Raw genomic sequence first — 15,365 nt, forward strand, 5'->3', positions numbered from 1 at the left:
ACTCTATCATAGGGGTTCCCAAAGTAGGTGGTACACCCTCACGGTAGTGGTGGAATGAGCTAGGGGAGTGGTGAAGAATTTTGGGGCAGTAGGGGGGCAGTGAGGTATTTTAAGGCAGTAAGGGGAAGCAGCAGTTGACTCTTCCTGCTGCAGCTGTTTTCTCAGTGCAAGTCATTCCAAGGATGTTTGCTATTGCCTCCCTCTGGGTAGTAGCAACCCTGGACTTCCTTGGTGGTCTCCCATCCCAGTGCTGACCATGCTTAGCTTCCTGAAGAAAACAACAGCTTCAGAAGGTGGGCTGGATGGGATCCTATGGGCCATTCCCCCAACCCCAACCTCATGAACAGACCATATGCTGCTTTTAGTTGAGAGATGGGGGGGGGGCACAACAATGGAGAGAAAAATCCATTACTCCTGCCAGTTCCTGCTTCCTCCTTTGTTGAGAATTTTATGCCAATGAAGTTGAAAAAACAAGAAAAATGTGTATATAAAAATATCAAGAACAATTCTAAAACAGCTAAAATTATATAGAATCATATATTATGCTTAAAAATCCACCAACTTCAGTTACATAGGTTCCCCTCCCCTTTTGGAGTGGTGGTAAAATTTCACCTATACATGTGGGGATGTCACACATTTACAAGTCTCTTATGACCAGGTACAGTTAATAACATAAAATACAAATACACCAAATGTGTTTCAATTGTGAGGCCTTCCTCAGTGGTTTAAGTTTGTACAACACACACCATACAATGTATTTGTTAAAATCACAACTTGCCTGACCAAAGCACTGAACATCCAGATGTAAACACTTTTAGATGGAAAGGGTACCTCTCTGTGTTCTTATAATGAATTAGGACCACTGGAGATAACTTTCCAGATGGTAAGTGGTCCAAATTTCTCTATAAGCCAAGTCAGGATAGCACATTGCCCAACAGTGTTTATAGCCATATATAGGAAACCAAAAGCACTTCTATATACAAGGCTTTTCTTCTTTTTCAATCTCTCTGGTTAACTGGTTTGTTCTGGGTTTAATTTTTTTCCCCAATCTCCCCCTTTGTTTCCATATTTATGCCAATGTAATTTATCAACGTAAAAACAATAAAAGCCTCCTATGAAGAACCCCATAGAGATGTTCTCATTTGAAATTCAGTCTGAAAAAGTGTAAAACTAAATCTTTGAAAAGAAACACCATTTCCAAGATTTTACACTGGAACACCTAGCAGCCATGCTCAAAACCACATGAAGTGTGACATAGCCATGGAATGCCCTGAATAGCTGCCAAACCCCAAATAATGCTTTCTACAAGATTATGACTGGAAAAATGAACCACTTCCAAACTATAAAACATCTAAAAAAGAAATCAATCATGAGCTAAAAACAGCTCATCAAAATTCAAACAAACAATCTAATAGTGCAATCTCAGCTCTTTCAGGTGACAGGTTTTATTTCGTTTTTAGGAAATGGAAGGAAAATCTATCAGTCCATACATGATGTAGTCCCCAAACTATTCCTTGTAAATTTGAAGAATCACAACCAGTTTTGTGATCATTCCATGTATGTACTGAGCAACCTATATACATATTAATGCATTCATACATGGATCTATATGGATATATATGTGATCATTTTGGCAGGAAAATGCTAGAGGGAAGAGGGGAACTCTTAGGCTACTAGACAGCTTTGGAAATCTTTTTCACAGCTGGCCAGTGATTGCATAGTCCCACATATGTGTCTGTACAGGAGCCACGAAAATGAACTATTGTTCATCAAGTATTTTCTGTACACGCATCGGGGGGGTGTGGATACACATGGGCAGATCTACCATTGGGGAAGTCTATACAGCTTGGTGATGTGCACTTCAGCTCGGTTCGGCCACCTTGGCAATCACTAAAGCCCAAGGCTGTGCATGGCATACCAGCGCCACATGTGGCGAGGAGGGGTGGTCATGGTGCTGGCCTCCTACACACCGTCTCAGGCTTCAGTAATCTCCGAGGTGGCCGAGCTGAAACAAAGCACACATCCCTAATACAGATAGGAGCCTCTAGGGGGCTCAGTGTGTCGGAGCTAGAAGCTTGTTCCCACCCAGGGAACCTGTGCTACCATGCAGCATCATGTGCACCCTGAGTACGTCTAGTACCACTGAAGCAGAATGTGCAACGCGACCAGAGGAAGGGTATGTGTGTCTGCACAGGAGACATTTGATGAACAACTGTTACAGACAGAAAACCAGACATGATGGTTTCATAGTTGGAGATCTTGAACTCCAACACAGAAGAGTATAATTTCCATCCTAAAACACTTAGCTTCCATCCCTTGCTGTCAGTAGAGGTGGAGTGGTAAGCTTAAAGGTCCTTAGGTTGCATTTCCTCTGTCTCCATTGAAGACATAATTAAAAGATTTTTTTCTTGATTGTGTAGAAGTGTTCCACCTTTCTGGATGATGGTTAGTAAGATGCAGGCTTTTGTTGTAATTCTTGTTTAGTTGTGAATTTCCCACATTTTGCAGGATGACCTGGAGGTCTCTCAGCCACAAACAATTACATCGAGTATAGCTATGAAGGCCATCACATCGGAGGTAGCGGTTGGGGCCATAGAATCATAGCCATGTGTGCTAATTCAGATTCATGCAGAATTTGGCCTGTCTGTAAGCCTGCTTCAACCTTCCCCTCCGAGATCGAAACCAGAAGGGATCTTGAACCTATAGGCCCAGCCTAGCAGGCCAAGAGGCCCTTGCTAGCAGACCCAGCCTAGCAGGCCAGGAGGCCCTCGTTAGCAGGCCCTGCTTAGCAGTCCAAGGGGCCCTTGTTAGCAGGCCTTCCACCATGTCCCTTTGTCCAGGGCCGTCTCCCCTTACCTGCTGCTGGCTCCAGGCACTGAGGCACGTCTGAAAGCAAAGAGGCTAGAGTCTAAGGACGGAGGGGCAGGAGCTGCAGGGGTAGAATTGGCCCTATTCTGACTTGGGCATATGGACATGTTCCACCTCCCAGGCTGTTTTACAAATATATAGAGGAACCATGGATAAGGATTATCAAAATTGCTAGGAGGTAAACCATTCAATTACAGCACATAATTCCAGTAAATATTAAATCTGATTAGAATCTGGATTCTCACACATCACCGCATTAACATATCTGACTAAAGGAGCTTTGACTTTCAAAAGCATATACCTCAAAAATCTTGTTGGCCTCTAAGGTGCTACTGGACTTAAATCTAGCTACAAACATCAGGCTCTCACTGCTTTTCATACAATACATATTTTATCTTTCAAAGGAACTTATTTGTACATTTATTTTATTTAAAGCATTTATTGCCTTGTTTACAGGACATTAGGTTCATGTCAAAGCCTCTGCAAATGGAACAAATTTATGAAAACAATGTTTATCCTGACAGATTTTAAAAGGCAGTGGTCAAGCCACTTCTGGAGGAAGAAAAAAAGCTGGATTCTGCCAACCCGGTCAGTTATTTTGCACTCAGCATTCTTGGGTAAGGTGACTGAATGGTGATTGCAGGACAGCTAGAGGGGTACTTGGAAGAAACATCAGCACCTGACCAATTCTAGACTGGCTTCTGGCCTAGTCATGGGGTATAGACAGCTCTGGTCACCCTGATAGACGATCTCTAGAGAAAACTGAAGCTAGGCAGATCAGTGCTGTTCTTGCTAGACCTGAAGGCAGTGTTCGACACAGTCAGTCATGAGCTCTTCACTCACCACCTAGCCAACATGGGAATCTGAAATGGCTGCAGTCCTTCCTCCAAGGCTGAGGACAGATAGTGGCATCAGGGGGGGAGTACCTCCCAGTGTTAGGACCTCACTTGTGGGGTCCCACAGTCAGCAATACCCCTCCTGATGTTATTTACCAATTACATGCACACCCCTCACACAGTTGATCTGGAATTTGAGATGCATATTGGGTCACCAATATGCAGATGATACCCAGCTATTCCTGTTCATGGACGGCCATCTGTAAACATCACCAGGGTATCTGGCCAGATGCTTGGAGGCCATGGTGGACTAGTTCAAGCAGATTTGGCTGAAGTTGAATTAAGCCAAGATGGAGGTCCTCTGGCTGGGTTGGTATGCAGAGAGACAGCTGGCACACCTTGATGGGGCCCAACTAACACCGGTGCCTTCTGTCAGGAGCCTGGGTGTGATTCTGGATGCCTCTTTCTCAGTGAAGGTCCAGATCACGAACATTGCTGAGACTGGTCCAGAAACTCCAACTGGTCCAGAAGACAGCATCTAGAGTCCTCATGGGGACCCAGTGGAGGGCACACATGACACCGGTGCTCTCACAGCTGCCTTGACTCCAGATTGAAGACTAGATCAGGTTCAAGGTTTTGGTATTAACCTTCAAGGCCATAAACAGTCTAGAATCAGTATAATTGATGGACTGTTTTTTTCCACTATGCTCCCCAAAAGGCCACTATGATTCTCAGACAAAACCTACTCAGGATCCCTGTCCCAAAGGAGATGAAACTGGCCTCAACTAGGACCAGGGCCTTTTCAGCCATGGCCTCATGGACTGCTCTGCTAAGGGAGATCCAGGTCCTGTGGGATCTTAACTAGTTCCACAGGACCTACTAGACAGAGCTGTTCCACCAGGCATACTGTGAGGGCCCAGATGAACCTTCAAAAAGTGCTGGCATTACTGCCAGAGAGAGGACTGGTGTTCTAGAAATTTGATACCCCCCAACAAAATCTGAATCAGCTGGGGAGTACAGAAGGAGAATGTTTTTATAGTATTATGCATGATTTTAAAATTTTATCAATTGTCAAAATCATGTTGTGTATCCACCCTGAGTGTGGAGGAAGGGTGGATCATAAAAATAGGGACTTATTTATATTCTTTCTTTTCCAAACAATTCCAATCACTTTTCCAATAGTGGCAACTCAGGTTTTCCGAGACCATCCAGAATAGTATGTTATCAGGTATGAGGAGCTAAAACCAAAAGAAGTAATAAGCCAGAACTATATCCTCAGCTTTTATTCGTGGAAGTGTTGAATTGTATTAATTATAGTCCAAAGGCAGCCCATATGCAATACTTAACATAGGAATCAATCTATGCAGAAGTAAGTCCATATTATTCGATGGGCCTTACTCCCAGGAAAGTGTCCTTAAAACTGCAGCCATTGTAACACAGATTAAAATATCATTAACAAAGCAAATTAGCAATATAGCAATTAAGTTATAAATAAGAGCCACCAGAAATTAAATCCCAGTAACGTATTGGACAAATAACATCTCAAATTGATGCATACAATACAGTAGCAGAGAAGTATGAAACATCTGTCTGTGTACTGGAGGCGATATGACTGGATCGGCAGTCCTGCATATTGTATTCAGGATTAGTTGACGTTTCCAAACACATCTCATAGGCAAGCCTTCAGAGAACACAATGCAATTATCCAATATCGATTTTACCCCAACTTGGGTAATTGTGGCAGCATCAAGTTTTATTAGCAAGTGACACAGGTGGCAGAAGAACAAGTTGTTGAAATGTGCTTTGTACCCACAACACCATTTGGGCATTTATCTGCAAGGGAGAATTTAACGACACCCTAAATTATGACTTTTCTTTCAGGGGAAAGGCAATCCCATCCAGAACATGCTGAATAAAAAGTAACTGATAACTTTACTGTCTACAAATAATATCTGTCTTATTTGCATTGAATTTTAGTTTATTAGCCCTCATCCAGCTCATTACTGACTGCACCAACCTATTCGGAAAGTTTACTGCCTCACCTGGATTTGAAACAGAGGTCGATGTAATCAGCATACCAATGTCACCTTGCTTCAAATACCTAGACAATTTCCTGCAGCAGTTTCATGTAGATGTTAAATAGTAAGCAGAGCCAAGATGGAACCTTGTGCATAAATGCCATAAAAGTAAAGGTAAAAGTATCCCCAGTGCAAGCACCGAGTCATGTCTGATTCTTGGGGTGACGCCCTCTAGCATTTTCTTGGCAGACTGGGGGCTCATTTTACTGACCTCAGAAGGATGGAAGGCTGAGTCAACCTTGAGCTGGCTGCTGGGATCGAACTCCCATGGTCAGAGCTCAAGACAGCATGTTGCCTGCCTTATCACCCTGCGCCACAAGAGGCTCTATACTAGGGCAGAACAAAAATGTTGCAGCACCATCTTCTGAAAATGAACCTGCCAGACCACTGTTCCGCATTTCCAACTTCACAAAGGCCACCCAGAAGGACCCCATGATCAAATGCTGTCAAACAATGCACCCACCCACACAATTACTGCATATGACAAAGGCAAAAAAAAATGTTCTTGTTTCAACAAAAAAAATGCAGTGAAATGCAAAAACAGAAACCCAGACATTACTCATCATACTTCTGAGAAAACCACTCAGTAAACAAACACACATACATACCCGCTTCCATACCTTTCTTAATGCGGACCGCACATGTAAAAGAGAACCGAGTACGATAGATCTTCAACTGCAGTTTGTGCAACAATATGGGCAGCACAACTTTACCAGAACCAAACACCTGATTGAGATAGGACTACTGAAACAAGGCATCCTTCTCCATTTCCCACTTCTGTTAGTCCAAAAGCTGACTAGCACTGTTAGACCCAGCAGTGTTAATCATCTGTCTGGCGGTGAAGCTTCTCATATGCAGCAGTATACACACAATGCACGGCTACATGCAAGGATCTCTGCTTGCATGATGCACTTTCTTTATCATTATATAATGATGATCTTAATAGGTATATCAAAGGTTGAAATTTGAAAGAATCTCTCTTCAGAAACTACTTACTCTAAAAAACTGGTGATATAATCCCTGCTGCAGGCTGACCATGAGAAGGGGTTGGTGTTTGCTGTAATGTGAGCTGCCATTAGTTTTGCTGCTTCGTGACCTTTGGTCCCACAAGAATTTCCAATTCCATCATGGTTCATACCAAAACTGTCCAAAAGAATAGGTGGAATGGAATCCATTATTTTAATACGGAATAAACAATTGTAACATCATATATTTTACATATAGATTGCAGCACTGAAAAACAAGCAGGAATTAAACCACGGTAAACAATCAATTCAGTCTAAAAGTTACCAGTACAAATGTTTACACCTGAGGTATGCTTGAATACAATACTGTTATTTGGATCTTTTATGTTTAGTTTTAAATTCAGTTGATATTGAGCATTTGGCTAGATTTAGTAAACTTCAGAATATTTGCACAAATTAAATGTATTATGAACCGAAGTAATACTCAGTATTATGAACTGAGATCTAAACTCAGTGTGAAATTCACATGGCATTTATTACATTCAAGCACTACAACAGCAAAATAATATTAACCCATGTAGATAAAATTGTTTTTTTACACCTTCGTGTGATTAAACAACTTATCTGTCCATATCTGTCTCAAAATGACCTGGTTACAACAATCACTTCAAGGTTTGACTATTGCAACATGCTCTACACAGGGCTACCCTTGGGCCACCTCCAGAAGTTCCAAGTGGTAACTCAATGAAGGGGCGAGTTTATTAACAAAAACATTTCATTATGTATACATCTTTCTTGTGCTCCACCAGCTGCACCAGTTGCTGGTAGTGCAACCAGACCTGGATCATAGATTGGTTATTGACCTTTAAAGTCCTTAACGATCTGGGACCACTGAATTTGCAAAACTGCCTCTCTCATTATATTCTCAGGAGAGAGTTGTGTTCCCAAAATGGGAACCTACTAACAGTTCCTGATCCGAGGCACATGCACCTATCTTCAACCCTGGCTCCTATTCGGTGGAACAGGCTTCCAGTCAAGATCTGGGTTCAGCAAGTCTTTCTTCAGCCCCACAGAGCGAGTAAAATGGAGCTGTTCTGCCAGGTCTTCAGCTGACGATGGGCACTGAAATTCTGTTGCCAGCCCCCTCCAGTTGTCCAGCTGACTACATACACCCTTTTAAATGTTTTAATTATGTTTTTATTATAATGTTGTAATTTGACACTGTGAACTGCCCAGAGCCTTCTTGAAAAAACAGGAAGGGCGGTATACAAACCTAATTTTAGAGAGCCAGTTTGGTGTAGTGGTTAGGAGTGCAGACTTCTAATCTGGCATGCCAGGTTCGATTCTGCGCTCCCACATATGGAACCAGCTGGGTGACCTTGGGCTCGCCACGGCACTGATAGAGCTGTTCTGACCGAGCAGTAATATCAGAGCTCTCTCAGCCTCACCCACCCCACAGGGTGTCTGTTGTGGGGAGAGGAAAGAGAAGGCGACTGTAAGCCGCTTTGAGCCTCCTTCGGGTAGGGAAAAGCGGCATATAAGAACCAACTCTTCTTCTTCTTCTAATAAATACTGTCCTCTAACCATAGACAATAGACATTCCTTGAACAAATCCATTCGTCATGCGTAAGCTTACCTGAGTAAGAGCTCACTTCAACATATGCTTCTCTAGAGTTCCCACTCAATGCAGCTCAAGTTATGCCTGGCATTCTTACAACAGAAAAGGCAGAAGGGAACTAAAAAGAGCTTACAAGTTACAAGTTTTACTAGATGAACTTCAAGTAACCACTTTGGTTGGACATTATACATCTGGATAAAGCAAGCTCTGACTCAGGAAGGCTTTTCTGGAATACATTCTGTTGATTTTTAATGTGCTAATGGACTCCTCTTTAAGGGGAGGGTTGTTTGCTTGTTTTACAATATGGCTAACCTTTTCTACCGCCATTAAGAATTAAGACTCGTTATTAAAACTACTTGCTTAATTCAAATCAGACCAAATCCTGGTTTATACTAACCACAATTTAAAATACAAGCCCTGATCTAAATGAACAACTGCTGACCAGTTTAAAATAGTTTGCCTGTTTTAGTTTTTGATTTTCTTATGAATTTACAGTTTCACTCTCACAAGCATGGCACACAGTACGGCCTGGAAATGCAATTCAAATGATAATTCTTGATTCTAGTTGGCCAACTAACTGACTCTCTTTCAGTTCAAACATTGTACCAAACCATACTTAAAGTCACAGAAAAGTAACTCAAACCACTTCAAACATCTATCTCAATATTCTCCACTTTGCCTGGCAATAAATGGGTCTCACGGAGCCCTGCTACACCAGAGTAATATGTGGCCTGATGACTGAATTGAGTCATGAATTATAAGGCTTTTGATTAATCCCAACATATCGTAACTCTATAAATAAATTAACTTCAATAAGACTTAGAAGGATGAAATTCTGTTTAGGATTGTACTTACACATAACCTCTCTTGTTGAACACATGTCTCCAAAATGTATAATTTTGTCCCTCTCACATGGATCATTTTAATATCCACTTATAGTCTCTGGCTTGCAGTGGGGATGTTTTGAAGCTGGTGCAAATCCTACACTAGAGCTCTAAAGACACATATAAAAGAAGTACCGTGGCAATATGGCTACTGCAAATTGTTTCATTCTTCTCAAGGTCTTGCAATCTTTTATTATGTTATCTTCTTATTCATAAATCACGTAGGACTTCTTTCTCATGTTTAGGAACTGCTGCAGCACAACTGCACCCTATGCTTTCAGACAATCTAAGACACTGCCAAGCATACAGGAACAATACACTTGGGACTCTTCTACACAAACAATATTGTTACTCCAGTTTTAGACTTTCTTGTGTATATTGACAGTGTAAAAAATCAAGTTCTAATGCAGTAGTTTCCAAGTGAGGTAATGAGAAAAGCAAAGCCTAGATGTAAACTCTTCTCTGAACTGATATTCTTACTGACCGAACAGGACTAATTATGGCTTGACTACAATACAACTGAATACAATACAACTGACTACAATACAACTACAATACAACTGACTACAATACAACTACAATACAACTTTACACTAAGAAAAACATTTCCTTATGAAAATTTAGAGAATAACAGTGTTATTTTGTATAGAATTAAATCAATTCAATCCCACTAACCTCACTGGTCTTAGTCTGGAACAATGCTACAAAGAACTGTACGGTAAAATTGCTTTAAAAAGTAACAGAAGTTACTCTAGTAAAGATAAGCTTCAAATTGCATCTAAGCTTTCTTCCCTTCAATAAAGCTGTGGGGAAAAACAATGCTACAAAATCACTAAAGAGGTAGGGATAAGATACTCATTAAATAACTGGCTCATTTATTTCTGCAATGCCAACGTGAGAGAATAAATGTAGACACCAAAACTAGATGGGAACACTACATAAAAAGGTAAGCTTAAAAGGGTCCCTATAACAGAGGCTCTTGCTTTAAAAAAAAACCTGCATGAATGATTTTAAATCCTTGATCCAACAAATCCTTATTCTGCTGATCCAACAGATTTTTTTAAAAATCACAAATATCTTTAGTATGGAGGAAAGCAGAATTCAAGCACTTCAGTTTGAAATTAATTCCCACCCATTCAGGAAACCTTTCCAAGCCTGTCAAGAAAACCAAAGGTTTCACAAAACCCCGGTTGAGAAAGCCTGTTCTGGAGGCTTCTGCTTAAACCCAGATATTTGAGCAAGGAAACAAATTAATGAGCATAATACAAAAGTGTTAGAATCTGAGAAGTCTGGATACAAATTCCCATTCAGCAATGAAACTCACTCATGAATCAGTTGTACATGCTCAAACTAATCGACCTCATGAGTTTTTGTGAGAATAAAATGGAATGGAACACAGTATTCTGGACACCATAGACTATCTGAAATTCTCCATAGAGCTCTGTTGTCATACAGAAGGATTATGAGACAAGACCTGTGGAAAGTGGAGCTGAAGGGTGAATTAGAAGGCTCTGTAGATTCACTTTGCTGCTTATTTGAGTGGGAGCAGACACCATCTCCGGTAACTGCTGGTGTGTCCAATCAAGAATATACCTGTGAGTCATAATCAGGAATGGCAAAACTCTCTCAGTTAACGGTCACAGGCTAGCAGAGAGCAGCATTTGCTTTGGCAGGCTCATTCTGTAAAGACCCTATCCTGCCTAGAAGTATGGTCCATCTCCACTATACCCTACTTATCTGGCACAGAAAGACAGAGAAAAAGAGAAAACCATCACCAAAAAATTCATTTCCCCCCACTTTCTTTGACTTTCATTTTTATCAGCACTAACAAAAACCTGTTTTTAAGCACCACATAGGAAAATTAACAGGAGCTAAAGGAAGGTCCTTCCTCACACACAAACACTTTTGCCCCGCCTGCCAGTCCCAGAAGGCAGAACCTATTCCTCTGTGAAATTACTTCTTAGCCACAACAAGAGAATGTAGATATTTCATTCTAGCAAGAAAATCAATTTTAACTGCAATAAACATTACTAAAGTTCTTAAACATCAAGCAGCAGACAAAGAGACATAGCAACAGGTTTTTTTTAAAATTACTGGAAGGAATAGATGGGCAGCTCCTGTTAATCTGCATTAGAAAAAAAGTTCCTTATAAGGATGGAAACTGAAACCTTGTATTCTAATATATCCGTATAAGGTATAAATATAGTTACAGAACTGGAAATATACACTTTATGTAGCTATATTATACCTTAATGAAACTGAAAATTACCTTCAAAGATTTTAGCTAATCAAATAGTTATATCTTCAATCAATTTTACCTGCCCCATCCTAAACTCTACATGGAGCCGACTGGAGCATTTCCCATCCCTTCTGGAATGCCATAGGAGGGGGAGGAGTCAGGCCTGGAAAGCACAACTCCTGCCATTCCACATGAATCTGTGCTGGGATAGGCCCCACTGGCCCCCAGGGAGAAAAAGGGAACAGAAATATCTGTGTTCCCTTAATGCGGAGCAACTGCAGGCCTAAAGCTGGCCAGGGACAGGACGGGGACGGGCCAGTGCCAATGACACGTGGAAACAGGGATTAGTCCCATGGCTAGACAAAGTGCCAGCCTGGCTTTGCTCCTTGGTACCTGTTTTGTTGCAAAATTTTAGGGGAAATGGCAGCCAAGACTAGATCTTCCTTTTCCCAACAACATAGCAGCTATTTCCCCCACAGTATCTATTTCTTTCCACTGCCTGGGGGGGGGGGCTTTCTTTAAATTAGCAGCTATTGTTATATTAATATAACATTTTAACAACATGTGTAACGGGTTCTCTGAATCCCCAGCTTTTTTTTTTGTACCTTCTAGCCCAGAGATCCCCAACATTTTTGAACTTGGGGACCACAATGTTTGCAGCTTCAGCAAGTAAAGCCAACCGCAAAATGCTTGGTGCAGGTGGAAGAGCCATCAACAAAATGTAAGGGAGAGGCATTATCCATTACATTTCAGGCAGACACTGTGTTTTAACAGGATGCCTTTTTAAATTAATACTGTTTAAAAACAGTAACTTATCTTCAGTCATGAAGTGAACATCCTTGTGCTGTGGTGGCAGCTGCTACCAAACCATTGTTGTTGTTTTGAATCTGCATAGACAATCAGATTTCCAATAGTCAATCAGAAGCATTAGCATGTGCATCAAGAGAGATTTCATTATCTCTTTAGAGAGGGAGGGCATGACCATTTCAGGATTCAAATCAATGCCATTTCAGAATTGGCCCCATTATTTTTCATGGTAAATATGTATAATGTCTGAAGCAGCTATTTATAAAGATAGCATCACCAAATTTACACAAAACATACTCCCCCTCTAATCTAAAGTCTCCCCCCCCCAAAAAAAAAAAGGTTTCAAGTGAACTGGACAATTTGACAGATGCCAAAGTAGATGCCTCTGGGTACAGACCTCCCAGATTCTTAAAATGGCAGCTAAACAGCAGTTGAGGAGGAAAGCTCCAGCTAGACACTGCATTTCCAAAAGAACATGAAGGTGACCCCGGCTCATAAGGGAACAGGAATATTTCTCCAACAAAAGACACTTGGGAATTCAAATAACCTCTTATACATTTTTAATATTATTTAGACAATGTTTAATTGCTGGTTTTAAAAGAAAACTAGAAAAGCTCTTGTGGTATGGAGGGAGGGGCAACTGCTGCTGGGAGAACAGGGCAACTCTATGGGGAAAGCTGCCATGGGAAAGCTCAGTCGCTGATATGCTGTCCTGGAAGCTTTTTGTAAACTATACATACCTCTCCCCACAAGCAAAAAAACTCCAAAACAGTATTCACTTTAGTGGATTTAAATGGTGACTGTTCTCAAATGGTACCTTCAGACGTGAAGTTTTCTATATCAGTAGCACTTCTGTAACAGACCTGTGTGATTATCATATCTGATGGTCTACATACAGTTTGCACACTTTTTCCCTATATGGCAGATACATCTGAATAAAAGCCATGTTACACTTACAAGTACTGTAAGGGACAAAAAAAATGAGATGATGCCTTAACATCTGTGATCAGATCTCCAGCACTACCTGAAGAAGTCACGGCTCACAATCTCCAGCATATTTTTCCCTTAGTAAATTACAAATGCCAATTGGGAGAGGAGATATTTAATTCTTTTCCCTGCACTATTTTCTTTACCTCAAGTAGCACTCCAGTCCATAACAGTGTCCTCATGGTTGCCATAACTGACATTTTAATATTATTTTAAAACGCAGCCCGACAAGGGCTAAAATAAATTTAAAAAATGCAGGGGAAGGGGACCGCAGGAGTGCCTCAGGTAACACTGAGGACCTGATTAAAATTGGGTCCCATGGAATTTTTAAATTCATTCATTCATTCATTCATTCATTCATTCATTCATTCATTCACATTTATATACCGCCCTCCCCGAAGGCTCAGGGTGGTTTACATAGAATGGAAAAAACTTTACAGGAAACATTACATATAACTAACAATAACATTAATATAACATTAATATTATTAACTGATAGTAACAGAGTAACCGTATAACATTAAACAATAATAATACAACAGGTCCAGGAGTCTTGGTGGATTTCTGGGGGGGGGGAGGAGGGAGAGGGGGAACAGGGGCCCTGCTGATGTTGTTGACTGATTGTGCCTGGACTCAGCCAAATGCCTGGTGGTGGAGGAGCTCCCTTTTGCAGGCCCTGCGGAACTGCTTTATTTCCATCACTGATCTCTTCTGGGAGCAGGTGGGGGCCAGGACACAGAAGGCCCTGGCCCTGGCCGAGGCCAGGCGGACTTCTTTAGGGCCAGGGACCATTAACCGGTTGGTGGCAGTGGAGCATAGAGCTCTTTTGGAGGCATAGGCAGGGAGGCAGTCCCTCAGGTACACTGGGCCCTGACCATGTATGGCCTTGAAGGTAATTACCAGAGCCTTTAGCCTGATCCAGAATTCAACTGGCAACCATCACAGCTGATGGAGGATGGGCCGGATGTGAGATCTCCACGGTGTTGCCGTGAGGATCCTGGCCTCTGCGTTTTGGACCAGCTATAGTTTCTGGGTCAAGGCTAAGGGCAGGCCTGAGTAGAGTGAGTTACAGATAACTTTAAATAACTTTGAAATGGCAGTACCGTCATCTAATTTAACCACAGCTTGGTTAGCTAAGTAGCAGCTATGGCTATCATGCATCATGTGCCACATGCTCTTCAAAAAGGCTGGTACAGTGGTCAAGGAGGGTAGTCAATTGGTCATCCACTCTTGCCAAAATAAAAGGGCCTCATAGAAAAGAAGAAGAAGAGATGCCGCTTTTCTCTACCTGAAGGAGTCTCTGTAAACCTCCTCCTAGCATTTTGTGTGGCTTGATCCCATAATTGAATCATAGAAGCAGACGCTAAACTGTATCACAAGCAATAGTGAGCAATAATTTTCAATAATAGCATTAAATCTTGAATCTTCTTCTAGACTTCATAAAATTTGTTATAATAATGCTGGAATAATATTTCTCAAATACCAGCAAAAATGAACATTTGGGGAAGTTATGCTGACATAATTGCCAGTAAACACATTTTAAGCATTCATATTCTATAGTAATAAGTATTTCAGAGCCTGGCTTTTAGTTTAATACACAACAAATGAGCATTAGGGTGATTATGAACAGAACAAGCAGCACAAAAAAATAAAGCCATGATAAAAGTTATTAAATTGTGATTTATAATTATCTCAAATATTTACTCACTTGTGACCAATCTCATGTGCAATGGTAAAAGCTGAACCTAGGCCAATATCTTCATTAATGCTACAACTCCTTTCAGGCTCACACATTCCAGCGACAGAGGCCAAGCCTGAAGAAACAAAAGGAGACATAATGGGTCATGCCAAGGTGTTTCAATCTTAAAAGCCCAGTTATAAACGTCTGGATTCTCTTTAATAACCTCCATGGATAGAAGCAGCAGTTGGCAAAAGGTTAACTTTCTAGTCATTGCAAAATCACTAGGGGGAATTTCACTTTGCCGGCTAGACATTAATATTTTCTGAACTGCAGTCACTGCTGGAAAATGTCTAGACTAGGGGTTAGATTTATAAATTTTACTTCTGGTAACTTGGGACCACC

General features: G+C 41.2%; 1 protein-coding gene across 11 annotated transcripts in view; it reads right to left on the bottom strand.

The window, feature by feature from the left end:
- The window catches only part of ADAMTS6 (ADAM metallopeptidase with thrombospondin type 1 motif 6), a 140,356-nt gene that overhangs the window by 57,552 nt on the left and 67,439 nt on the right, over positions 1 to 15,365 (bottom strand). For 10 of the 11 annotated variants that reach the window (XR_013233055.1, XR_013233056.1, XR_013233057.1 and 7 more), the window contains 2 exons: positions 14,991 to 15,096; positions 6,779 to 6,925 (listed from right to left, as the gene is read on the bottom strand). Coding sequence is in view for 8 of the 11 variants with exons in the window: in XM_077347240.1 (XP_077203355.1) it covers positions 6,779 to 6,925; positions 14,991 to 15,096 (253 nt within the window). In the remaining 3 variants the exon portion in view is untranslated. The remainder of the gene's footprint in view (positions 1 to 6,778; positions 6,926 to 14,990; positions 15,097 to 15,365) is intronic. The other variant, XM_077347243.1, reaches the window with a different exon arrangement.

The sequence above is a fragment of the Paroedura picta genome, chromosome 7 (genome assembly GCF_049243985.1).
Source record: "Paroedura picta isolate Pp20150507F chromosome 7, Ppicta_v3.0, whole genome shotgun sequence".
NCBI lineage: Eukaryota > Metazoa > Chordata > Lepidosauria > Squamata > Gekkonidae > Paroedura > Paroedura picta.